The 27,283-nt window shown below is 42.9% G+C and overlaps 1 protein-coding gene across 1 annotated transcript in view; it reads left to right on the forward strand.

The window, feature by feature from the left end:
- Positions 1 to 798: 798 nt before the first annotated feature.
- LOC128733384 (protein melted) overlaps positions 799 to 27,283 on the forward strand; it is a 31,505-nt gene continuing 5,020 nt past the window's right edge. The window contains exons 1-4 of the mRNA XM_053826939.1: positions 799 to 1,235; positions 22,611 to 23,272; positions 23,338 to 23,586; positions 23,646 to 24,736. Coding sequence (XP_053682914.1) covers positions 23,168 to 23,272; positions 23,338 to 23,586; positions 23,646 to 24,736 — 1,445 coding nt within the window. The 5' untranslated portion in view covers positions 799 to 1,235; positions 22,611 to 23,167. The remainder of the gene's footprint in view (positions 1,236 to 22,610; positions 23,273 to 23,337; positions 23,587 to 23,645; positions 24,737 to 27,283) is intronic.

Here is a 27,283-nt window from a genome sequence, read left to right on the forward strand (position 1 = left end):
CAAGCTGTAGAGCCTACAGACAATTGATTTTATAAAAAAATTTAACTCATATCCTACAAAGTACACACACACACACACACACACACACACACACACACACACACACACACACACACACACACACACACACACACACACACACACACACACACACACACACACACACACACACACACACACACACACACACACACACACACACACACACACATTGCTCAATTCGTCGAACCTTATCGATTGGTATATGTGATTCGGCCCTCGGATCAACTTCATGTTTTTCGACCAATTTTTAAACCTTTGTTATAGTATAACAAAGGTAAAAAACGATTCCCCGTTCCTACCTAGATTTTCTTTTGCTCCGATAATTACGCACACTGCCGGTGCCGCCTGAATGTAGTCTCCATTTCAACCACCTACTTTCTTCAATGAACGGTTTAGCGCGGAACCAAACTTGCATCGTAGAATGAATGAACGAATGAATGGAGCGCAAGCACGTGCATTTTTGTGCATTATAGTAGAAAAAGCTTGCTGCAGTTCAACTCCGCGCGCGCGGCCGACAGAAAGAGAACGCGCGTGTGTGAATACAACACCGCAGACGACACGACGAAAGCGATGAGAGCTGAGCTACTTCGGTCCGTCCATCGCAGCTCAGCACAGCACACAGGTGTGTGCGAATTCATTGAACGGTCACGGAGCTTTCACGCTGGTTTGAGGCGCAACATCCTCTCATTCGTGCTGTAAAACTCGACCGAGTGACAGCTGTTGAATTCGTTGTCGGTTCCGTCGTACATCGTGTCGGTCGTCGCTTTGGGTGTCGAAATCCAATTCTATATCACAATTCATTTGGATTAATCAAAGCAACCAGTGCTGTGAATGATCAATAATTAATTATTAATCGTTTTCCGATTGATTCCGAGTCATTAGGAAGTGAAAATCCGATTTGCAAAGTGGAAACAGGGCCCGTCCCGTTAGTGCGAAGAAAAAGAAGTGTATACCCAGTGATGTGTAAAGCAAAGCCAAAGGTTTCTTAGGCGGTCCAGCGGTGTGGTGTGCGTGCGATCCGAAACTCACCTGTCAACTTTCTACAACACAACAACAACACCGTGAGACCGTGAGAAGAGCCGCTGGCTGGCTGGCTGGCGTGAAAGCTTTTTCGGGGGCTATTGCTACTGGTGTGATTGGTGCACCAACCACATAGAGCTCTAATCATCATCGGATCGCAACAAAATAATGAAGTAAGCGCAACTTTTTTTGCAACTGAACCTGTGTTGGTGTGTTTACAAATGTTTTGCTGTTTTCATTCTGGCTTTGGCTTAGCTATAGGTTAACTCTGATCTCTGACTGACTGACTGGGGCGTCTTATAACTGTATGTTTTGCGCATATCTTCTAGCAATGTTTGCCAAATTAGCATTTTTGATTTTCTAGGTTTGTCTGTTGGAAAGGAGATTTTGACAATAGTAATGAATGACTTTCATTCAGAGACTAGAAGCAGTATTTTTTTCCTTGATAGTGAGGGAAAATGCATCGCTGTAATATGATGTTGATTCAATTAGTCATCAATAAAATTGAACCTGTTGCACTTGCAGGTGTGATAACGAAAACTGTGTTTCGTAGGCTGTTGGATATAGATCGTAAAAATTGCATGTGCTTGTGCCCACATAGATATCGCCGATCTAGCAAAGTGCAAATAAATCACTTTTGTTACCAATCTCAATCTTGTTAGGTATTTTATATTATTTTTAGTTTGACCGGTCTCTTCTGTGGTCGTACACCTATATAGCGACGTAAAATGTCAAAACATAACCGCTGGAAAACCGGTCCTGCTATGCTAGTTGCATCGTCCATTACTCCACTTTTCCACCGAATGTCTCTTGTTTTCATTCCACCCGTTCCATGTTCCATGTCCATCTCGGAGTGGAAACTTCGATACGAAATTTACAACTTGTGCCGTTTTCGTTTTCTACATCAACGTACTGTTTTAAATGTTGTTTGGATTGAATTTTTATCATTAACCAATCCGGGGTGAGAGTTTCACATCAAGAAATGCAGTCAATAAAACTTTTTGTAATGAACATTTTTCGTTGAGAAGAAACTTTTTGAATCCCCTTTAATAAAGTTCAAACACCAATTAGTATTCAAAGTCTAGATTGCAAGGTTTTTGAATTTACATTTTTAAATTTTGAAACTTTCGAAATTTTGCACCTTGGTCCTTTGGACTTTTGACGTTTGGATATCTGAAATTTAGGACTTTTTAATTTTTAGACTTTCGGATTTACGCACTTTCAACGTTTGGATCTCAGGGTTATTGAATTTCTGGATTTTCGGATTACTGAGCTTTTGAAATTCAAAATTTTTGAACTTATTTCATATATTTTAGATTTTTAGAATTTTATCATTGGTGGGTTTTAGACTATGGACCTTTTCGACCAGTTCGATTTCCGGACTTTAATACTGTTGGATCTACATTTTTTTTTAAATCTTAGGTGTTTGGACTTTCAATTTTGGATTTATGCCAAGCAGTTTTTCGATTAGACTAATGGAATATTAACCTCTATTAATCAAAGGACAGTGGGATTTCGAATTTGACATGCCTTGGATTTGGCAACAAAAGTATCCGTTTTTGGCAACCCAAAATGTTTCCCTTACAAAAATATGCTTAAATATTAATCAGTTTCCGCATACATGCTTTAAATGACGCAAAAATGATGCCCTCAGTGTGTTCATTAAAAAAAGTTTGCTGTTATAATATGTTTTGAACAACAATATTTTTATTGCCGCAGGACTACGTCTTACCACAGGTTGCCAAAAACTTGCTTGCACCGGACGGATAGCTCTTGGCGGACTTCTCAAACATAAAACACGCATTTATTGCCAAAATCTAAATCTCTAACCAGAGATTTCTGGAGCCTTGAAATATGGTCGAATCGGCGAGCATTGTGGACGTAACGAGTAACAGAATTGAATGCCAATTTGAGTCTTTCAAAGTTCTCGTTTGAGACGTTTGCGTTCAGTTAATTTCCATAGTCAAATAGTGGAATTATGAGAGCTCCAGCTAATTGTAACCGAATCGCTTGAGGAGCGAAATGGCGCAATGCAGCTAATGATTGCATAGACCCGTAAACCTTTTTACACTGACGAACTGACATAGCACATAGAAGAAAATCCTTTAAAAACCATCGTTCTACACATTTTGCTTGCACACTAGCACCCTCTGTTATGCATGTCGCGGAGTAGCTTGCATTTGCAGGGTTTTATGCTGTAGGGTTTTTACATTTGAATGGTTTTATACTGAAAACTCGAAGCAACACTCACGCGTCGCGGTGTAGCCATGTTGCGAAACATGATTTTTTGAAAAATGAATGGTATTTGATTGGACGATGGAATTAACGCGAATGTCTCGTCTGTTTGTCTGTGCTTTTTACATACGACTGATACTTGGGCATCCCACTTCATGTAACTGTCCATGACTATGCCCAAGTTTTTGACAACCATTGAATAGTCGATAATTTTGCCTCCAATCACAATCCAATATTATCAATCTCATCCAATCCAATATTATCAATCTCATCGAGAACCATTCTCTTTGTTTTAAAAACGAGCGCTTGAGTTTTGGTCGCATTTAATCGAATGCCATTGGCGATGCTCCATTCCTTAATTTTGCTGATGTCCATATTGAGTTTATGTACTACTTTACGCGTTTCATTAGTTTTCCCGGATAGATATAATTAAAAGTCATCAGCATACAGGTGAAATTTACAATGCAGAAGTTGCTCAGGCAGATCGTTAATAAACATAGCAAATAAAAGCGGTCCCAAAATTGATCCCTGCGGGACTCCGCTTGTTACGTTTAATAAGTTCAATTTCATGCCATTAAACTCAACGTATTGTGATCTTCCCGAAAGATATGAGTGGAGAAGATCAATAGCACATTTTTCACGCGCGAATAAACGCTTAAATTTTTTACAAAGCAGCGAGTGATTAATGGAATCGAAAGCTTTGCTGAAATCGAGAAGTAGGGGAGTGTCGTCGTGGTTGGGCCACGTTTTGGAATTCGCCCATAACTTTCGTTTCAAAAGGAATTTTGGAAATCTAAATACATCGTTGCAAAGGTCTAAGAATAAGGTATATTTCCGGAAAGTTTTGAACTGATTGATTGAAAAATAAAAAAGTTATAGGCATTTACGTGAAGACAAAAAATGTTGTCATAGTCGGACCATGTTGTATAGCTTGGGCCACCGCAGAAAATCTAAGACATACGTATTGGAATTGTATATAGAGGCATGAAAAGAATGAATTCCGTGAACAACGGCTCATATATGCACAAATACCCTATTTTTAATTTCATTTTTGCGGAATTTTGGCGATCTTGTAAAATCAGTATTGCTACAATTGCCTTTTCCGAATTGTGCAACTACAATGAAATAACAACAAAAATCTAAGTATTTATCGTATTAATTCCGCTTCATTTCATCACATTTTATGTGACTGACATTCTCTAGCGATTATTGCGCTTCTGCGCTTTAAATTATGGTGGCCCAACCATGACTACTCAAGTGACCCGACCTGTACAAATAGCACTTTTCTAGTATTTCACCTTAGCCTTCCCAAACACCTTACTGGAGGGGATTTTTCTATAGTCTACGTGTGCAGCACAACACACTTCATACATTTTCAAAATTTATCTCGATAATTGCATTTCATGAATCATTTCCTGAAGAAAAGTTCATGGCGCGTGGAAAACTTTTTTTTGGAAGATTTAGTCACTGAATTCAGTACGGCTGTTTTGAATACACGATTGAAACTCACAATATTGTGAAAAGTTAGCTATCACAGTAAGAAGTTTTACAATGATTGTATCATAGATATCATAAGTTACTAAAACTGTAAAATCGTGATGGCCCGACCATAACAGTGGCCCGACGATAACGACAATACCCTACCATGATTGTGACAAGTTTTCGATTCAAGGCGCAACGGATATTATTTTAGATTTTGATGAGTGCAGTGGTAGTGCAGCAATGTTTGCGATATCCTGACTGGAGAGGACACAATAAACTGTTTTGCACTAAATAGTCATTCAGTTGTTTCACAATTGGTCCCTGGGAGATTTTAGATAGCCGGAAGAATGCTGATTGGACGATAATCAGCTTCAGAAGATGGATTGTTAGTTTTTGCCATTGGAACAATACGAGCGATTTTCCAGTCGCGAGAAAAAGAAGACTGATATAAATTTTATATATTGAAGGTACAGTTTCCTACCAGTAAATCAATCCAAGATTCCGGGTAGTTGGGACGGTGACACGTGGGTAAAGAAGGTACGATTTTGAATGTCACCGTATCGAGCTGATTTATAGGGCCTCTCGTGGATGGATCGGTAGGTTTTAGCATATTCACATTGAAATCCCCCATGATCAACATGTTGGACTCGCATAAAGATAGTTCAGAAATTGTTTCGAAGAAGTCATTCAAACTGTAAATAGGAATGTCAGGTAGCTTGTATATTGTTCACAAACAGTTTTGAGACTATTAACTTTAATTAAAAGATAGTCTACCTCACTACCTGTTTGCGATTTTGCAATATTTATTTATTTGTTTATATGTTACCAATCAACAGACCCAGATGGTCCCAATGATGTTTAAGTATACTTAAAATATTTACTTTGATTATAGAACGTGCAATATGGTAGTCGAATCCAGAAGAAACTCTATTGAAGGTTCGCTGCAGACCGATGACAGCACCGTGGGTTCCGTTATTAGTACGTCGAACAGGCAATCTGAAGAAGGCAGTATCGCGAAGAGCTCGAGAGCGGACGTTGATATTTAATTCGCCGAGAAGCGACGGGCAATCGATGTGATTGGTTAGCAGATCCGCAATCAGCATAGCACGGGAAAGCTCTCGCCTCACTTGCAGTGAGTCAAGTCCTATAAGCTGTGCACGACTTTCGTAACTTGGCAGCTGGTGTGGATTATTCCAGGGTAACCGCCGAAGAGCATATCGAACAAACCTTCGTTGGACAGCTTCGATCCTGTGTACTCCGTTGAGGTAATGAGGATTCCAAACTACCGAGCAATATTCAAGAACTGAACGCACGAGTGAACAGTAGAGAGATTTCAGGCAGTAAATGTCTGTAAAATTCCTAGACACTCTCATTATGAATCCCAAGCAACGAGATGCTTTGGCTACTACCTAGGAAGTATGCTGTTTAAAAGATAATTGCTCGTCGAGGTGTATACCGAGATCCTTAACACATGTTTCTCTATTGATTGCGTTATCTGCTAGATGATAGTCGAATCGAATTGGCATTTTCCTTCGTGTGAAAGTGATGACTGAGCACTTATTGTTGTTTAAGCTCATACGGTTAGTTTGGCACCACTCAGCAAAAACGGTTAGTTGACGTTGAAGAAAGAGAGCATCCTCGGTGGTCCGAATTACAAAGAATATTTTAAGGTCATCGGCAAAAGATAAGCGCGGGCATTCAAGAGAGAAGTTCACATCGTTGAAATAAAGTAGGAATATCAGGGATCCGAGATGGCTACCCTGCGGAATTCCGGAAGAGGCAGAGAACTCTTTGGATATACAGTCACCTATCTTGACTGACAAACGCCTATCTCTTAGGTACGACTGGAACCAACGTAGAACGTTAGGTCCGAAACCCACTTTGTCTAACTTTGCTATCGCGATGGCATGGTTAATTTTGTCGAAAGCAGTCGATAAGTCCGTGTAAATGGCGTCAGTCTGAAAGCCATTGGACATTGCGTCTGTAGCATATGTTGTGAATGCTAAGAGGTTCGGAACGGTAGAACGTTTTGGTAAAAATCCATGCTGAGTTTCGGCAATATATAGCTGGCTATGATTGAAGACAGGTTCCAAGATGACCATTTCAAAAAGTTTGGCAACGGCACACAGCGTCGTAATCCCACGGTTATTATCAACTTGCTTTTTATCTCTTTTTTTTTGTAAACTGGGAACATAAATGAAGATTTCCAAAGAGTTGGAAAAACTCCGGATGTGAGCGACATGCCAAACAGATGTTTCAAAGGAGCTACTAAGGCAGCGCAGCAATGTTTCAGAAGGACTGATGGTACCCATCCGGACCCGCAGATGTCGATGTTTTCATTCGGCTTATAGTTGAATGTATCATGCATTCATTGATATCGATACAATCTAACGACTGGCTTGATGTGGGAACGTTACGCACCGTAAGCAATATATCAGACATTGACAACGTCTCACTTGAAAAAATGCGGGCGAACTTTCTAGCGAACAGCTGGCAAATTTCCTGTGGGCGCGAGCCAGTCTGCGCTTCATAGTGCATCGTTGAGGGTAGTCCAGGTTCCTTCCTCTGCTCATTTACGTATTTCCAAAATGATTTTGGGGCTGACTTAAGCCTGCGTTGGGCGTTCTGCAAATAATGTGTATGACAGCGTCTAGCTGTCATCTTGTAGACTCTGTTGTACGTAACGCTGACGCAGTATGTAACCACCATGCTTTGTGTATTTCCTCAGTGCAGCCCTTTTACTTGTTTTTAAACGTCTTAACTGTGGTAACCCTTTTGGGTACATGGCGATCAATGGTGTAATTCAAAAAATTGGTAAAAGTATTTACAGCTTGGTTGACATCGTCATTGTCAAGAATTTCAAACCAATTTATGTTCAACAGGATGTCGATAATACTATTGTAGTCAGCTCTCTTAAAATTGTAACTGACGATGTCGGAAACTAGACAGCCGAGAGTAGCACGTTTAACGTCGAGAGCTATATGCAGAGGAGGATGGTATCTAACACTCTTGACAAGAGGGGAAAGCGATTCACAAATTTTCGGTGCATAATCAGAACAGCTAACAAAGCAGAGATCCAGGATTCTACCATTTTCGTTCACTACTGGATTGATTTGACGCAATTACCCTTATTCTGCGAGGCGAGTGACGTGACTATGTTGCAGTCACCGCGAATCAGGTGACAATTGTCACCTAGGTGACTCGCCTTGTCACTTAGGTGACAAGGGTTTCTTACCTAGGTGACACGATTGTCACTTAGGTGACTCGACTCGCCGTGGCGAGTCACGGCGGGTGACAATTGTCGTATTGAGTCATGTGACTCGCAGAATAAGGGTAAATAGATTAAAGCTGTAGCAGTCAATTAAGCTGTTAGTGCCAGCATGAAAAGATGAATGTTCTGAATCAGGATACAAAAAGCCGTTTTCAGCAGAACACCATTTCAAACCGGGAAAATTGTAATCACCAACAATAACGATTTCATCGACAGGAAGGGCCCGAGCGGATATCGCCTTCAGCGAATCGTTGTGCGCATCAAGCAGTGTTAAATCACGTGTTCGATCGGGCGGTATGTATATAACACAGAAGTAGAGCGAGTATCCGTCTAGAGAGATTCGTACCCAAACCTGCTCAACACACTCGCTTACACTATTCTCAATCAGATGCGCTTTTAAATTGCGATGCACTGCAAGTAACACATCACCGCCGGAAGACTTAGAGCGGTTGCGTGAGCTTCGATCGGTGCGAAAAACTTCGTAGTTGGGCCCAAATAACAGAATGTTTCACTGAATTTATATATCATTTGTATGGGAGTTCCCCCTCTTAGAAGGGTGAGGGGTTTCAAAATATCATAGAAAAAATTCTTGCCTGCAAAACCACCCACATACCAAATTTGGTTCTATTTGCTTGATTGGTTCTCGAGTTATGAGGCAATTTCTATTGCATTCGTATGGGAGCCCCCCTCCCCTTTTAGAAGGGAAGGGTCTCAGTACACCATAGAAAAAAATCTTGCCCCCAAAAACACCCACATAACAAAATTCTGCATGCAAATTTTCCCGCCGATCGGTTCAGTAGTTTTCGAGTCAATAAGGAACATACGGACGGACAGACAGATAGAAATTCATTTTTATAGGTCTAGATACTGGAACGTGATTGGCTGAAAACTGTAGTGAAATTTTTTAAGTTGTTCAACTTTACTTGAAAATTCCAGGAGTTACTTGAAAAATGCAATCTTTTGATGGGACGAGCAGGTAAAAAGTTTTAGACCAATCAGTCTAACGTCCCTCTTGCTTAAATCACTTGAGTAGATTGTTGACCACCACATCGGCGAAACAAGCTTAGTAGGAGTTCCTCTTCATTCAATACAACATGTCTACAAGTGGCGAGTCTACTTACTTACTTAGGTGGCTTGCCGTCCTAAGACAAAGCCTGTTGAACAAAATTTCTCCATGTAACTCGGTTGAGGACTACCGCTCTTCAATTCCTCGGACACCGAGTACTCTCCGCCAGATCTCGCTCCACCTGGTCTAATCATCTTGCTCGCTGCGCTCCTGGTCGTCTTGTTCCTACCGGATTTGAGGCGAACACCATCTTTGCAGGGTAGTTGTCCGGCATTCTTGCAACATGCCCTGCCCATCGTATCCGTCCAGCTTTAGCCACCTTCTGGATACTGGGTTCGCCATAGCGCTATGCGAGTTCATGGTTCATCCTCCGCCTCCATACTCCGTTCTCCTGCACGCCGCCGAAGATCGTTCTTAGCACTCGTCGTTCGAAAATTCCGAGCACTCGCAGGTGCTCCTCGAGCATTGTCCATATTTCTTGCCCGTAGAGAACAACCGATCTAATAAGCGTCTTGTACAGGGTGCACTTTGTACGAGGACGTAGTCTGCTGGACCGCAATTGCTTGTGGAGCTCATAGTAAGCGCGACTTCCGCTGATGATACTCCTCCGAATCTCTCGGCTGGTATCATTGTCCGCCGTTACCAGTGAGCCAAGGTAGACAAATTCATCGACTACCTCAAACTCATCGCCGTCGTACAATATACTACTGCCCAAGTGGTGTAGTCGTGAAGTGGCAAGTCTGCAACCACTTTATTACATGATGTGGTGAATAAAATTGAAGTTGCTTTTTTACGAAAGGAGTCTTGCTTAGGAATTTCTTTGGATATTGAAGGCGCTTTTTATAACGTATCTTTTGGTTTCATTTTCGAAGCTGCTCGTTATCATTATTTTGCCTCCAATCATCATAAAGTTGATAGAACAAATGTTTAACAATCGATTACTGCTTTCGGAGTTACGGCAAGCAAGCATTTGGAAGCAAACTATTTGTGGATGTCCACAAGGTGGTGTTCTATCGCCTTTTTTATTTTGTCTTTTGGCGGATGATCAACTAAGGGAACTCAATGGTCTAGGCTATCCGTCATATGATTTTGCGGATGACTATCTCATCCTAATAGTTGGAAAGCGCATAAGCACATTATTTGACTTAATCCAGCAGGCACTACCCATCGTGGAAACGTGGTGTCGAGAAACTGGACTTTCGGTAAATCCGAGTAAAACATCTATCGTCTTATTTTCAAGACGTAGAATTACCAATGGAGCTCGCGCTCTGCGCTAGTATGATTCGGATGTTGATGTTGTGAACGAGATGAAGTACGTGGGGCTTAATCAACTCCAAGCTTGACTGATCCACAAATATTGATTTTCGAATCAAAAAAGCGTGCATGGCCTTTGGGCAATGTAAACGAGCAATTGGCAACTCTTGGGGGATTAAACCCAAATACATACACTCGTTGTCACTGTCGTTGTCTGACCAATACTGGCTGTCTTGTATGGTGGCAGAGGAAGGTAGTTGTGACTGTCCAGATAAAACTAAACCATATTCAAAGGATCTATTCCTGGCCTTTGTAATTTGTTATCTTGAGTTTAAAATGGGACGCATGATGGGGTCTGGTTCAACTTTATTTTTCTTTTTTGAATTCGTGAACAGACGCTGAGCTCACCCTCGGTTGCTAACACATTATTTTACTTAAAGTAAAACTTGCATGTCCATCTTAGTTACGCCGTGATTGATGCCTTCTGAAAGACGCCTACTGCCATCAGTCACTATACTGACTGTACTGATGGCAAAACATGCAAACGGCGCCGTTCAAAATCGTGCACCAAAACGATTTTTTATTTCTTGTTGGTAATTACCGGTGGATACCTAACACTCTTTCGTTCTCGAACGAGTCATTGAACTCTACTTGTTACTTCTGCAAATTTTAGACTGCTGCAAACAAATGAACAAATGAAAACAGTAGACAGATTTATTTTGGTACATTCATTGCGATGAAAACGTTCCGTCAAACTGTCATTCTATACTTAAAGTTTCCCAATTTTCATACATCATTCGAGAAAAGATTCAAATAAAAGTCGAACATCAGTCAGCAACACGGCTTGAACACTGATTGCTCTAGTGCTAAACGTATGTAGGCACACTGCAGATGCAATCACTTCAATTCCACTTTGTTGTTTCATACCTTCCACGGAATGTTCCGAGCAGGTTGGTATGTGAAGAAATTTATTTCTTTTCAATCACCTCCCTTGCCTCGTTCTGTCCGAACTTCATCTTCCCCGGTGGTGATGGTGGCTTTTTGACGTGGATAGGAGCAGCATCGAGAGCATCGGCCAGCGGAGAAACAAATCCCCGATGATAGCAACACCGGAGATGGCAATCGATCCGTTATGCTAATGAAGCTGTTCCGACCAGAATGCTAAACGTATTGGGTGTGGCGCTTAGTGTATAGGTTTGTTGTACATGACCAGTTCTAGCGTCTAAGATTGGAAAACGGTGTTACCTATATTCTTCAATAAATTGAGTGAACTTTTTCACCTCGAAAAACTCGTTTCTCTGACGGTAGGACCGCACAGGGTAATCACGATGTTATTCCGTCACCGTATGTTCAGCACAGCTAAGCTACGCTTGTGCAGCCCGTGTTTTGGCCCACCTTCGACGATTCTTACTTTGCATGTCCAAAAGAAAAATGGGTTTTCAAACGTGCGTTGCTTTGCATCATTTTGACACTCTTCAAATCGAGAATCGTTCGGTATCATCGTCTGCCAGATCATTTGTAAGACTTTTAAGGCCAATAATTAAAACAGACAACAGGAGACCGGTTGGTGAGCGTGAAAGTTTCCGTTAGTGTCAAATGACGAAGGTAAACTACAACGCAGAAGAGGCGTGGTTGTTGTTGATTTTGGCAAATTGGAATTGATGAAACTTTCAAAGAATAAATTAGCACCAATTTGCAATTTTTTTCGCGTAAATCATCGTGTGTGCATGTGAAGACTGGAAGTGGTTTTTAATATAAGTAAGAACACACAAGGGCTCAGTTACGCAATTGTCCTGTACCTAAGCAAAAAAATGTTCGCAAGGTTTTTACCCTGTTGTTAATTAGCAACTGTCTACTGCAATTCGAGTGAGTTCAAATCACGTGACGCTACATCAATCTGGTGTGATTACATTATGTCTGACTGCACCACGAAAATAAAAAATGCTTACATTACGATAGTGCCAGTATATTCACTGCAAATAAAATAACTGTGATGTGAGAGGCATAACTTAAGATGAAACATAACTTGTTCACAGTGATTAAAGTAATTGTTTTGAACTAACCTGAATTAAATGTTGTAACATAAATGACGTAAAAATGTTTATTTTTATGCAACGCGCAAATCGTTGTTATAATACGAAAAATAATGAAAAATATCGTTGATATGTTACGAAATAATTACCTTTTGCTGATTGGTTTCTGTGAGGACCACCTATTTTTGGAAAAATTACCACGTATTTTTCAGTCAGTCTTCTCTATTTTATTTATGATATCTCCCCTGTTATGGTTTTTGTTAGCTGCTATATGATCATTTATTTAAAAGTCTCGAAATTGCAATGAACCCTGTTAAATGTTTTGATTTTTAAGTCAGGTTCAACCTAGTTACACGTTGGGCACAAACACCTTGGGCCCATTCAATCCTGACGCCGCACCGTGGGATAAAACCCAAATCTATGTGGACAAAAGTAATTACGCTAAAACCGTTAGCCCTAGGTATATAGTATGTTTGGAGTAAATTTGTTATTTTAACTTCCGCATTTTTTGGTGTATATGACATTAGGGAGACCATCATAGTAAGCGAGTGCAAAATATAAACTTTTTTATGGCTTAAGTTAGCTGAATAAGATATTCAGCAAAGTTAAAGATCATTAAATTTTAAGTTCATTTGTCAAAGAAATTAAAGTTCTATCTCTTATGGTTGATGGGCTGGAGCTATTTAAAGTTTTTTGGTCGGGGTGGACCTAAAAATCCGTTTTTTCTTTATATCCTTTTTCATGTTTATTTCTCACAAATCATGCCTTCTGAGCACTTTCACACGCCTGGAAAACGCACATTTTGTTTGAAGGAATCAAGTTACTATCTCCTTCGGTTCCGAATCTACAGGCATTTTTTCTAAAAAATATATGGTTTTTTCAAATGGTAAAAACTGCCCAAAAGCAGCAAATCAAATTTTGTGTAAATGTTTAGTAATATATTGGCCTCCGAAATTAATTGAGATCACATCGGTCAAACTCGGCCCTTTTTTGCTAGACCGTATTGAATATTGAAGTAAAAATTACCGTTTTACTTACCAAAATCACAATTTTTACGCAAATAGAATGGATGGCGCGCCGGTGGGGTTCACGAAGAGAAAAGATTTCGCTGCAAAGTCGTCCGGCATCGCTGCGAGGTGGTCGACTAACCGTAGCCTACCGACTAGTGGACGCCTGGCGTACGGTGGAAATCTCGTCAAGTAGTGCCTACAGATCGCAGTTCTTACACTTGCATCGGGTCACTAGGCTGGTGAATGGCTATAACAGTGTAACCTGACCACTTTCAGTTATTGCAACTCTCATCCCTACCTCCTCGTGGTGCCAGCTGATAATACAACCAAGTCCCGTGTAAAACCAGAAACTCCCCTCTGGTTGGACCCGTGGTTGTAAACAGACAGGGAGAGAGGGACACCTAGACCTTAGACTTCTGGTCTACCAGGTCCTAGGTGCCTGAGTGGTCCGTTGGGACCCATTGGGGCCGATGCCAGTAAGGTTACAACTTCGGTAAACTGGCGGTTATGTTATTGGACATGATTTGGACACGATGTACAAGACGATTTAGGGCTGGCATTTGCGACGAGCTCCCCTAGTAAAGTCACGTGGTAGCGACTTGAAACGGCGAGGTGGCAAACGGTGCATGTGTCTCCGTCCCGTTAAACCTGGCAGGCCTTCAAGTACGTTTCAAATCCATCGACCAGCGACCACCGGGCGGGAGTAGGCTCAGATGCTTTTTCCTGATTTACGCCGATCTGGCTCTGAGGTGCAGTTGCCCATAAGGCGCTGCCCCAACCCTCGCATGGTTCTCCCTGTTTCATAGATCGCCATGGGATCAATAAAGCGACTACTTTAAATGGGTTTGGAGAGCGACTTGAAGTGGGACCCTTTAGAATCAAAATGAATCTTTTAAACAAATTTACAGCAAGTGCAGATACGGTGGAAAACCCGTTCGCGAGGGGAGGCATCCAACGTTCTCCACCAAGGGTGGAGCGCTACCAACAGCATCTGGTAAGGCATCTGCCAAGCGTCGGAGACAGACCCCGGAGGATGGCACCCCTGGTGGACCCAAAAAACGCTTGATCGATAAAAGCCCTCAGGCTAGCGAGTTGGTGGAGCCTACCGACCAAGCAGCGGGAAGCACCAAGACGGGTGGCCCATGGATCGAGGTCAAGGCCAAGAGGAAAAAAAGAGGAAGCTCCACCAAAAAGAAAGCTTCACCTAAACCGACAGGGAAGCGAGCGAAGAAGGGCGACGCTCTTATCCTGAAAACCGGTCGGGTCGAAATACTCGGAGGTTCGGAAGGCCATGAGAAGAGATGCCCTGCTCAAGGATCTGGGCGCGGACGTGCGGGACATCCGCCGCTCACGCACGGGCGAAATGATCCTTGAGTTGAAGAAGGACACCACCAAGAAGAGTTCCGCATAGAAGTCGATAGCGGAAGGAGTGCTCGGGAGGGAGGGCAGGTACGTGCTCTCACATTAGAAATGACTCTCCAGCTTACAAACCTGGATGAGATCACCGAAGAACGCGAGGTCGTACAAGCTCTCAAAGAGCAAAGTGGAGTGGTAGTGGGAACCGAGGCGGTTCGCCTACGCAAAGGTTCGGCCGGGGCCCAGGTAACCACCATACGACTTCCGCTGATTGATGGAAACGAAGCCCTGAAAGCTGCTAGGCTAAAAGTGGGGTGGTCGGTATGCCCACTGAGCGTGCTCAAGCAATCGGAAGCTTGCTTCCGGTGCTTCGAGCACGAACATAAAGCCTGAAACTGCAAGAGGCCAGATAGGAGCCAGTTGTGCAAGAGATGTGGCTGTGCTGGCCATAAAACAAGGGACTGCGCGGAACCTCCCAAGTGCCTGATCTGTACCGGTAAACGGGACGCAAAACACGTAACGGGAGGTCCTAGGTACCCGGCCTATGAGCCGGCGAATAAGCCACGTTCATAGTGCAAGTGACACAACTCAACCTGAACCACTGCAGCACTGCTCAGCAGCTGTTACACCAAGCAGTTTCTGAGTCAGCAATGGACATTGCCATAATCTCGGATCCATATCGCGTTCCTACCGGAAACGGCAACTGGGCCCCGAATAGGGGTGGGACGGCGGGTATATGGGCAACAAGCAGGTTCCCGGTTCAGGAGGTTGTGTCAACTGCAGACGAGTGATTTGCGGTTGCCAAAGTTGGTGGAGTGTTCTACTGCAGCTGTTATGCTCCGCCGAGTTGGCCTATCGAGCAGTTTACGCGGATGGTAGACCGACTATCAGTTGTGCTGACTGGTCAAAAGCCGGTGGTTGTACCGGGCGACTTTAACGCTTGGGCGGTAGAGTGGGGAAGTCGTCGCACGAACTATAGGGGTCGCATTCTACTTGAGGCTCTGGCAAAGCTTACCGTAAAACTGGCCAATGTCGGCAACACAAGTACCTTCAGTAGGAACGGTGCAGAATCTATCATCGACGTGACTTTCGGCAGTCCTGGTCTGATAGGAGACTGGAGGGTAGACAATGGCTACATTCACAGTGACCATCAGGCGGTCTGCTATGGTGTTCGTCAGATAACGAGGCGGCAGGCGGCGTGTAGAGCCGACACTCCAACCACCCGTGGATGGAAGACGTCATACTTCGATCCCGAAGTATTTGTGGAAGCGATCCGAAGAGAGTGCAGTGATCGCGATATGCCCGATCCGAACGCTGATCATTTGGTTGAGATGCTGTCGCGAGCGTGTGACTCCGTGGAGCGTACTTTCGCGCGAGGAGAATTATGAAAAGAGCTCGTTCAGATGAAGGTAGGTCTGAATGTCGAGTAGCACTTGTTGCTGCGCGCGTAGCGCTCAAGAGTGGGATAAAAGCTAGTAAACGAGCCTGCTTTGAAGGGTTATGTGCTAGTGCCAATGCGAACCCGTGGGGTGATGCCTACAGAGTCGTAATGGCAAAGACCAAGGGCGTAATGGCACTCACAGAGCGATCACCAAAGATGCTGGAGCGGATCATCGAGGGCCTCTTTCCGCGCTACGAGCCAAGGCCCTGGCCCCAGGCCACAGAGTCGTCCCACGGCCGACGTTCCAGTATCTCAGACCATAGCGTAAGACAGTCGGCCTCCATGCCGAACATCCAAAGTAACGTGGGCGATGGCGGTTTAGAGGTCGGGGAGGAAGCGATGGTTACGAACGAGGAACTCATTGAGATCGCTAAATCCCTAAAGGTGAGTAAAGCACCGGGACCAGACGGAATCCCGAATTTGGCCATTAAAGCGGCTATTTTGGAGACTCGAATTATTCGGAGCAATAATAAGTAGATGCCTGGAAGATGACCACTTCCCGGACAGATGGAAGCGACAGAACCTGGTCCTATTGCCGAAGCCGGGAAAACCTCCGGGGGTTCCCTCGTCATATAGGCCGATCTGTCTGCTCGATACTGCCGGCAAGGTGCTGGAGAGGGTTATCCTTAACAGACTCGTACAGTACACTGAGGGTACAAACGGTCTGTCAAGGAACCAATTCGGCTTCTGAAAAGGTAAATCTACGGTGAATGTCTGTCACCAAGACAGCCCAGGTGGCAATCCAGCGCAAGAGACCAGGTATCCGCTGTTGCGCAGTTGTCGAGCTCGACGTGAGAAATGCGTTTAATAGCGCTAGCTGGGACACCATAGTAAACTCGCTTGGAAACGTCCAAGTGCCGGTGTCGCTGTACAGAATTCTGGAAAATTAATTCACGAATCGAGTGCTATGCTTCAATACGGAGGAGGCTCAGAATTGCGTTCCAATCACCGCAAAGGTTCCGCAAGGTTCCATATTGGGCCCGGTGTTGTGGAACGTCATGTTTGACGAGGTGTTGAAGCTAAAGTTCCCGGTAGGGGTGGTGATTATCGGGTTTGCGGACGACATCACTTTGAAAGTCTACGCTGAATCAATCAGAGAGGATGAGTTGACGGCTGCCTACTCTATAAGCATTGTTGAAGATTGGATGCGATCCAGGAAACTGGAGCTACAACGGAGGTTTCGTCAACACGGTCCTTAAAACTGCTGGGAGTCACGGTCGACGACAAGCTCAAGTTCGGGCTTCCACAGCTATTTCGGCATTGTCTCGTATAATGTCTAATAGCTCTGTGGTATATGGAAGCAAGCGAAGGCTATTAGGCAACGTGGCTCAGTCCATACTCAGGTATGGCGGGCCGGTGTGGTCATTAGTGTGGGCGTTAGGTACCAAAAGCTATCAAGCCAAGTTGGAAAGCACCTATCGTCTCATGTGCTTAAGAGTGGCGAGTGCGTCTCGCACAGTTTCACATGACGCAATCTGCATCTTAGCGGGTATGATGCCTATTGGCATCTTCATCAGCGAGGACGTAGAGTGCTTCAACCACCGTGGAACTAGAGGCATACGGAGTACCACAAGATCGGCCTCGATGACCACATGGCAGCGGGCATGGTCTAATTCCACAAAAGGCCGGTGGACACATCGACTTATCCCGGAACTATCCGAGTTGGTCAACAGGCACCACGGCGAAGTTAACTTCTACCTGACACAGATTCTGTCAGGGCATGGTTGTTTTAGACAATATCTGCACAAGTTTCGGCATGCGGAGTCCCTCGCGTGCCCCGAATGCGAGGATGTTGAGGAAACTGCAGAGCATGCTTTCTTCATGTGCCCTCGTTTCGCCGGCGCGAGAAGTAACATGATGGCAGTAAGCGGACAGGGCACTACTCCGGATAACTTAGTCCAAAGGATGTGTTCTAGTTCCAAATAATTGAGCAAATAAATAATTGAGCTTTTATATAATTACAAAAAAATTGTATCGTAAGGTACCCTAATTCCATGCGGCGCCTAATTCTATACACTTGGCATTACGTTAACAGTTCCTTAGTAAAACATGTATAATATTTTCGGAAAAATGTTAGACAGTTGTTTTCTTTCAAACCTTTTTTTTGTATGCCAGAACGGCATTGGGTTAAAAGGCCACTGCGACAGTCTTAATGATCGTCTTTTGTGGCTTGCCCCGATTGCTGTACACAGTTTACGGATCGCTCATACCCATTGATGGAGTTGAGCGGAATAGTTGTAATCTTGTGCCCGAATTCGGTACTACATGGAGTTAGAAAACAGACACTGAGGAAGCCTGCAAGTCGTAGGCGAAATACGTATCTGTCATTGAATAAAATACACATAGTAGAATTAAATTGGATAAGTTTTCTTATTTTTTATTTTTAGACTACATGGTTTATAAAGCCAATGACCGTTTTGGGATTTAGGCTCCATACCTGATATGGAGTAAGAAGGGAACTTCCTAAGAAGTTGTGCCTTGATAATGCAAGAGCTCCGCAATAGCAGAGCAGATGCGCTGAACTTTCAGGTTCAGAGTTACAAAAGCGGCAGGTGTCAGATGATACCTTGCCGATATTCTTTAAATGATAAAGAGCGGGGCTGTGTCCTGTTAGGAGTCCCGTGATCGTGCGTAGTTCACTACGAGTTAAATGGAGTAGTTTTTTAGCTACTGCAGGGTTTGGGTAGATTGTGTTTGATTTTCTATTTCTAGCTTTTCCCATGTCATCAGTTCGCCTTTCACGGCGGATGTGGAGGTGCCCAGAAACGATTCAGGACCAATAAATTGCTGAGCTGATCCTTGTCTTGCTAGGTTGTCAGCAAATTCATTGCCCTCGATTCCGCAGTGACCGGGCACCCAAAGTAATAAAACTTTGTTTTGGCGGGAGAGTTCCCTCAATGCTGTGCTGCACTCCCAAACTAATTTGGACACGCATTTGGCGGACTTGAGAGCCAGTAGTGCTGCTTGGCTGTCCGTGAAGATACCCATTTTCGCATGCCTGTACTTTCGTTTCAAGCATATTGTCGCACAGATGTATATGGCATATACTTCTGCTTGAAAAACGGTGGGCCACTTTCCTAATGAGATAGTTTCGCTGATGCCGGGTCCGTAGACTCCGGAGCCTGTGCAGGCCCCCATTTTTGAACCATCTGTAAAAAACAGATAGTTCCAGATGGAAGATCTGGCCCTCCATTATTCCACATTGAGCGATCTGTTTCAATCACCTCATATGGAACGTCCATATTGGGCCTGGCTTCCATGCAGTCAGAGACTGAAGTTACTAAGGGTGTCAGATTGAATTCCCGAAGTATGCGAAGATGACCGATTTGGTCACCTTCGAGTATAGTTTTACTCCTTTGCAACCGTAGTGCGCCGAGCTCTGCTTCCTTCTTCACATGAAGATGCAAAGGCAGTAAGCATAGCATTGCCTCCATGGCTGCAGTAGGTGTTGTACGCATGGCACTGGTAACTGTAAGACAGGCCAGGCGCTGAACTTTGTTTAGTTTGGCTTGGGCTGTCACCTCATTCACCTTTGGCCACCATACGACTGCAGCATAGGTTATCCTAGGCCGTGCAATAGTAGTATATGACCAGAAGGCTAGTTGAGGTTTCAATCCCCAGGTTTTGCCAAACAGTGACCTGCATGCCCTGTTACCGATCATTACCAAATCGATCGGCACAATGAAAGTTTGTTCAGTTTAGCGTCTTTAGTTCGTAAGTTTGTAAATATTTTGTTTTGTTTTGTTTATCGGCTCGTATACATTGTTGTTAGTTTGTTAAAATTTTGTTATTTTTTGTTTAACATAGTTTTAAGCCATTTCACTAACATAACCGTTTGATCCTGACACAACCCTGGGAACTCTTAACCGGTTCGGGTAACTGCAAACGCACCCACTGGATCCGGTTAGTGAAGAAAAAAGGGAGATAATCGGCGAGAGAGATAGAGGATGAAGGAAGGTCGATTGTGGAAAGGCCTAAAAGAAGTTGGGTAGTCGAGCTCGAACCGTATGGTAGAGTACACGGAATCTTGTACCGCCAAACGGCGTGACCAGTCTGAAGTCGCGATTTGCCTTCTGATTAAAGTGAAAATCTATACGGCTTCAGTTTCTAAACCAACGTAAAAAGGTTTGACTTGTCGTGCGGCAATGCTTGGAAACAGTAGTGCGTGGCGAAACTGACCCGATTCTACCACGGGTGTTACCAGGAACGTTTTAAGGCCGCGCTACCCACACTGGACAGCAGAGGACAGAGCAACGTTATCTTTTTTGTACGGCGGAATATCGTAAGGCCTTGCTACATGTTCTGGACGTTTTTCTTGGAAATCGGTGGAAACTAAGAGCCTACATTTCGTGCATTCGCTTGTATATGCCATCGTGCCCAACCTCAGCTATTCGACCGTGAAGCGGTCGAGCTATGTACATTCTCTCTTTCGTCGTTTTCTGCATGTCATCGATGGGCCCCAACGCGTCGTTTTCGTGATCGGTACCGCAACGTGATTAGTGAACTTTAAACCCGGATGAATAAATAGTTAAAATGTAATAATAGTTTTAAGTTCAAAGAGCCGATCCCTTTTCCTCCTGAACTTACTTTCGTTGTTCCGCTTTGCTTGATTGTGATGGTAAGTAGTCGAATGTGCTGAGTCCCCCGAACACTCTACGACCCTGAGAAGATAAAGCGAGCCAGCAGGGCAGTGTGAGCTTTCTCAGACTTACAGCTTATCAAACCTTATAATATTGTTTTCCAAAACGTGGAACCAATAAGGCAGCGGGCTTCGACGGACTTTGACATAGTTACAAACGTCAAACCGATGATGTTGAGTATTTTTTAGTACTTTCCTACAATTAAGCCTGGGCCATTCATGTCTTAGATCAAGCAATGCCAACTAGCGTCATCAAACTGGCAACCATACGTAGGGTATTGTCGTTATCGTCGGGCCACTGTTATGGACGGGCCATCACAATTTAACAGTTTTAGTAACTCATGATATCTATGATACAACCGTTGTAAAACTTCTTACTGTGATAGCTAACTTTTCACAATATTGTGAGTTTCAATCGTGTATTCAAAACACCCGTACTGAATTCAGTGACTAAATCTTACAAAAAAAGTTTTCCACGCGCAATGAACTTTTCTTCAAGAAATGATTCATGAAATGCAATTATCGAGATCAATTTTGAAAATGTATGAAGTGTGTTGTGCTGCACACGAAGACTATAGAAAAATCCCCTCCAGTAAAGTGTTTGTTCGGGTCACTTGAGTCTAGTCATGGTTGGGCCACCATAATTTTAAGCGCAGAAGAGCAATAATCGCTAGAGAATGTTAGTCACGTAAAATGTGATGAAATATAGCAAAATTAATACGATAAAAACCTAGATTTTTGGTGTTTTTTTTTTCATTGTAGTTGTACACTTCGGAAAAGGCGATTGTAGCAACATTGATTTTACAAGATCGTTAAAATTTCGCAAAAATGCAAATTAAAATAGGTAATTTGTACTTATACGAGCCGTTGTTCACGGAATTCATTCTTTTCATGTCTCTATATAAAATTTCAATACTTTCTTAGATTTTCTGCGGTGGCCCAACCTGTACAACATGGCCCGACTATGACAACATTTTTTGTCTTCGCGTAAATTCCTATAACTTTTTTATTTTTCAAGCAATCAGTTCTAAACCTTTCGGAAATATACCTTATTCTTAGACCTTTGCAACGATGTATTTAGATTTCCAAAATACCTTTTGAAACGAAAGTTATGGGCGAATTCCAAAACGTGGCCCAACCACGACGGCACTCCCCTAATCCTCATTTCACATGGCTAGTAGAATTTAGTAGCAAATAAACCTCGCTCAAAACCATCACTTTTTATTATCGCCAACGTCGTCGAGTGTCTTTTATTGTTTGTATCAAGCCTTTTGTTGTGCTCTAAGTATTATTCTAAACAACTAGTTTAATATATTTCTTTTAAAACAGGGTATATTATTACGTATTAAATACTAATTCTAGGAACGTAGATTTCTAGTACAATACCTGTGAATTCTAAAATATTTTATTCATGACTAATAAAAACATCATTTCTCATACACCGTTGAAAGAATGACTATAGTAAGCGGATGTATCTCGGCTGTTGACTTAAGAATTGCTCACAGAACATGTCGCATTCCCCGACACTCGATGGGGCACAACGAAATAGGTTAAAACGGAATTTTGAGTGGAATGTACTGTCACGCCAAAAACCTGCGTCCGTTTCCCCTAAGCAGCGCGAAAATTTCTGCCTCCCATCCTCAGAAAATTCCAAACCTCGATTACTTCTATAATTAACCAACAACCGTGCTGATGTCTCGAGAGTGTCATTAATCTCCAAACTTAATCCATGTTTTCTGCTCTGGTTATATTTAATTTCAGAGTCCCGAACTGCGGCTGCTGCTGCTGCTGGTGGTGGTGTTAAAAACCCATCCGAGCACGACGCGGCTTCCCGCCTCAATGCCAGTCATCGGGACGCCACCGCTGCTGCTGCTGTTGCTGGCTGGCTGATGCAGCACGTTTGGCGGCGCGACGTTTGGCACTTCATTAATACCGCGACCGCGAGTGAGCGCGCCGGCCGTTCGCTGCTGCCCGAGACGGAGACGGACGACGCACGCAATCAGTGAAAGAGATATGTCTAGGGAAAAACAACAATACTGTCGAGCAGAGTTTACGAGTACACCGAAGGCCAGTGAAAAAGTGAGAAAAAGCAGAATAAAAGCCGCCGGCGAGTGAAGTGAAGTGAGGGAAAGGTTTTCAGATTGCACCAGCAGTCAGTGTGTGATCGTGTGTTGGTTGATAGCTGAAAATTTTTGAGTGAACTCAAATCAAAACAAATAGTGTTAATGCAATCTGCTGACTGATGAGAGCGGCTTAGGAGGGGGATTATTATGAACAGTTTACAACAACCTTAGTATCGGACAGTAGCTTGCTAGAAAATGCACGATCTATTCACAACGGTTTTATCGAAGCGAGATCTCTCGCGAGCTGGCGAACTGTTTTCGGTCGCCGATTACGAGATTGTTAACGATTTGAGTGATGTGGTGAGTACATTTGAGACGGTACATTCTTTTCATCCTGATTAGGAGAATTCCTTTTTTCTTCTTAGCTCGAGGAAATTTCATCCATCATTAGCCACGAAGACTACCTCCAAAATAGCAACGATCAATCGGTGATCGAAATTTGCATCAATCGAGTCACGTCATGCATCAAAAAGACAAACACCATCGAGAAGCACTGCGCTGGTTTGGTTAGTTTGCTAGAAACCTGCCTAAAGTATAATCTGAAGCCATCCAGCAAGGAGTCGGATCCGCCTCATGCGAAAATTTCGTCCGATATTATCTCAAGCATTTTTCTGGTACCTATCAAAGACTGTTTTCATTAATTATCCACTAATAAATTGCCAATCTTTCACAGAACTACAACAAAAAACATGTTATGGAAGTAACACTGCCAGTAGCGGTAAAGTTCCTGAACAAAGGCAACCTGGAATTGTCCCGAAACTTGGCCAGTTATTTGTCGTCGGCGGCGATCGAGTACTCCTACCTACTATCGCCCCACGTTGAGCTGATCCTGGAGTCGCTTCTCGGCGGAAACTACGGTTTGTGTCACGTCCTATCGCAAATATATGAAGCTGCCTCCGAACCGATCAACGCCGAGGCGGAACGGTTCGTCGAAATCATTCCAAAATGCGAGCATCAAGAACAAATAGTTATCCTTCAGCTGCTGGTGGCGATTGCCAAAAATAAACCGTCCTCTCTGCTAGACTGCATTCCTAAACTTTTCGATTTGGCACAGAAATCTTCCATTTCGACGGCTGTAATGTTAGTGATCCTTAAATTAGCGGAATTTAGACCGATCAAAATGAGTGAGTACACCGAAGCGGTGAAAAGCACGGCTCAAGCGGTACCGCAGACGGTTGGTTTCGCAGCGCAAATTCTGTCGGCCATCGGAAAGTCCAGCAAAGATCGAGCGCAGGTCGCTCTAGATTTTGTCCTCGAATATCTCCCGAAAGCAGATCGTCCCCTGCAGACGACCCTACTGAATGAGGCAACGAAACTTTGCACCAAATACCCGGTTCTATTCACCGACAAGGTTACATCCGTTGTCCGGCAACGGCAGTTGAACAACAGCAATCAGGTTAAACAGACCCCAGCCGGAGTGACGATAGTGAATCTAAATTCCTCGGCCACCCTACCGGTTGCGGCACCAGCTGCCGCATCCATAACGACAACTCCCCCGGTAACGGTCGACACTCGTCCGATATTTTCGAAAACACCAAACGTGGCAGTGATTAGTAATGGAAATGCCGGCCCGGTAACAACCAGCACCAGCACCAGCGCCAGTCTTGTGTCGACTACCGTCATCAACACCTCGAATGGAACGACAACAACGTCGACCATTCATCCCGCGCTGCTGACAAACTTCATGAACTCCGCCAACGGGACGCTGGCGGTGAACGGAGGTCAGGCTGCAGCAGTGGTGTCTCCAACTCCTCCGCACACCGGGTAAGTTGCGATCGGTATGGCACAGAAAATGTAGAGCTAGGTGGGTTGTGCAGTTTAAGCTGGCTGCGAAAACTAGCTATTATGTTTTGAAACCAGATCCGAGGGTGTTGAAACATTTAAAAAGTAAAAACTAGGTCAGAACAGATGGAATATCGGATGATTTTTTATTCCAGCAGGACTGCATAAAAAATGATGGTGACATGAAAAAATTAAAGATTTTGAATGGTAATATTTCAGTTAATACTGAATGAATTTAGATGTGCCTTTTGTATGTTTTTTTATAAAAAGGTAAATTTTTATACCTAACTGCTGGAATTGTTACAAACATTTGAACAATTTTATTAAATTTACGTGAGGTTTCAGCCACAAATCGTTCGAGTATTTCTGGCAGTGAAACCGCCACAAACCACCACGCCATTGCACTTGCGAGGTAGATGTGGAGCAAAAGCCATCATTTATATTGCTTTCAAGCTCAATCACTGCCATTTTGTTCAATATTTAAGAAATTGTATTGCCCGAGACAACGAGAAAGAAGCATAATTGAACATTAACAACCAAAACGTGATGCAGTTAAACGTCTTCCAGCAGTATACGATCATTCTTAAGGATTTAAAATGCTTATTGCTTATTGCCCTTGGTCATCTCAGAAATTGATGACATTTTTTTAAAGATTGAAAAAGAGGAAAAACGCGAAAGAAAAAAATAAAAAACATTACACGGCTTAACCAAAGAAAAAAAACAATGGCGACAGAATAGAAGGAAACATTAGACATAAAGAAAAAAATGGAAAAGAAAAGAAAAAACTGAAGAGAAACAGAGGGAACACATGCCAAAAACCGAGGAGACTGTAAAGAAAAATATTATAAATTGTAGAGGAAAATCAAAAGGAGAAAAAAAAGAGATACCAAACAAACGAAAGAGCAAATGAAACCAAATAGAAAAGGATAAAAAAGGGGAAAAGAAACAAAAATACTAGCACAAAAAGCCGTAAAAACGGGAACAAAAAAACGAAAAACAGAACAAAAAAAGGAGATATAAATAAAAACGGATGACAAAAGGGAAATAACAGAAGAGAAAAACAGAACGTGACAGAAAAGGAGGAAAAGCAGAACATTAGAAGAGAAAAAACGGAATAGACGAAAGTGAAAAACGAGATAGAAAAAGAATAAAAAGGCGAAAAAAACGAAAACCGATACCGTAAAAATAAAGAAAATTGAAACGGAACAGGAAATGACAAAAAAGAAGAAAAAAGACGAAAAGCGGAACAGAGGAATAGGGCGAAAACCGAAACAGGAAAAAAGAAAAGGAAACAGCGGCAGAAAAGGAAAAACGAGAAAATAAAAAGTGGGAAAACGTAACCAGAAAGTGATTACGGAACATAAAACAAGAGAAATCAAAATGGAAATAAAGAATAGCGAGTGAGAGAAAAAATAAAACCTATAGTGGAAACGAGGACAACAGGGAAAAGATGTCAAACGGAAAATAAAAAGTATAAAAGGAAAATAATGGGACAAAAACCGGTAAAAATGCGACCAAAAAGAAGAATAGGAAAACAGGACTAAACGAGGTAGAGAAAAAGACGAATAACTGCAGTTAAAAGAGGAAAACCGGAGCGGAAAGGGGAAAAAGAGAACCAAAACAGAATAAACGTACCAGAAAAAAACCGAAAAACGAAACAGACGAAGATGGACAATGAGAAGGAAAGGAGATAGAAGAAGTTAGAAAAACCGAAAGTAAGGGAAAAAGTGAAGAGAAAAACCGGTGAGTAAGAAAATAACAAAAAATAAGAGAGCGACAAACGGAAAGAAAGTGATAGTAATCGGATTGATATAATCGGACTGGACAATAGAAAAAATGGAAATAAAACTTCGTGTCTAATTTCATATTCATGTCCGGATTGAAATAAAATTTCAAGTTCAACTTAGTTCAAGTACTAATTTTTGGTTTAATTTTAGAGTGCGCGACGTTAAGCATACGGACGACAGGCATACGGACATTAGGCATAACGGAAGATAGGCATAATAGACGATAGGTATAATCAAAGGTAGACATTTTTTTGACGTAGGACTACGTCTTACGGCAAGTTTTGAGATAGGGTGTCATTCCAAAAAATCGAAAAATGCGAGCGTCACGAAAAATGAAAGGTTTTGAGCGCTAATAGCTCTGCGGTTTACCGATCGATTTTCAATATTCTTACACCAATCGATCGGAAAATCTTCTGAGAATTGACCCAAATGAAGAAAAGTATGGATTCTTGATGTTGAAGTATTGAAAAATTGAAAATAATGAACCTATGTTTTACCAGAATTCTCGCTTCGTGATTGGTTGGAAGATTCTTTACGATGATCTAAACCTATACCAATTTGATATCTGTGCTTGGGAAGTAAGCCAAAACAAGTGACAGTCTCCTCATTTCAATAAGATTTCTTAACACCGCGGTTCAACCTAGACCATTTTGATGTCCTTGCTTGGGAAGTACGCCAGAGAGAGAAACGAAGCCCCCTCGTGCCAACAGATTTCTTACGAACGCGACTAAACCTACTCCAA

The sequence above is a fragment of the Sabethes cyaneus genome, chromosome 2 (genome assembly GCF_943734655.1).
Source record: "Sabethes cyaneus chromosome 2, idSabCyanKW18_F2, whole genome shotgun sequence".
Classification (NCBI taxonomy): Eukaryota; Metazoa; Arthropoda; class Insecta; order Diptera; family Culicidae; genus Sabethes; species Sabethes cyaneus.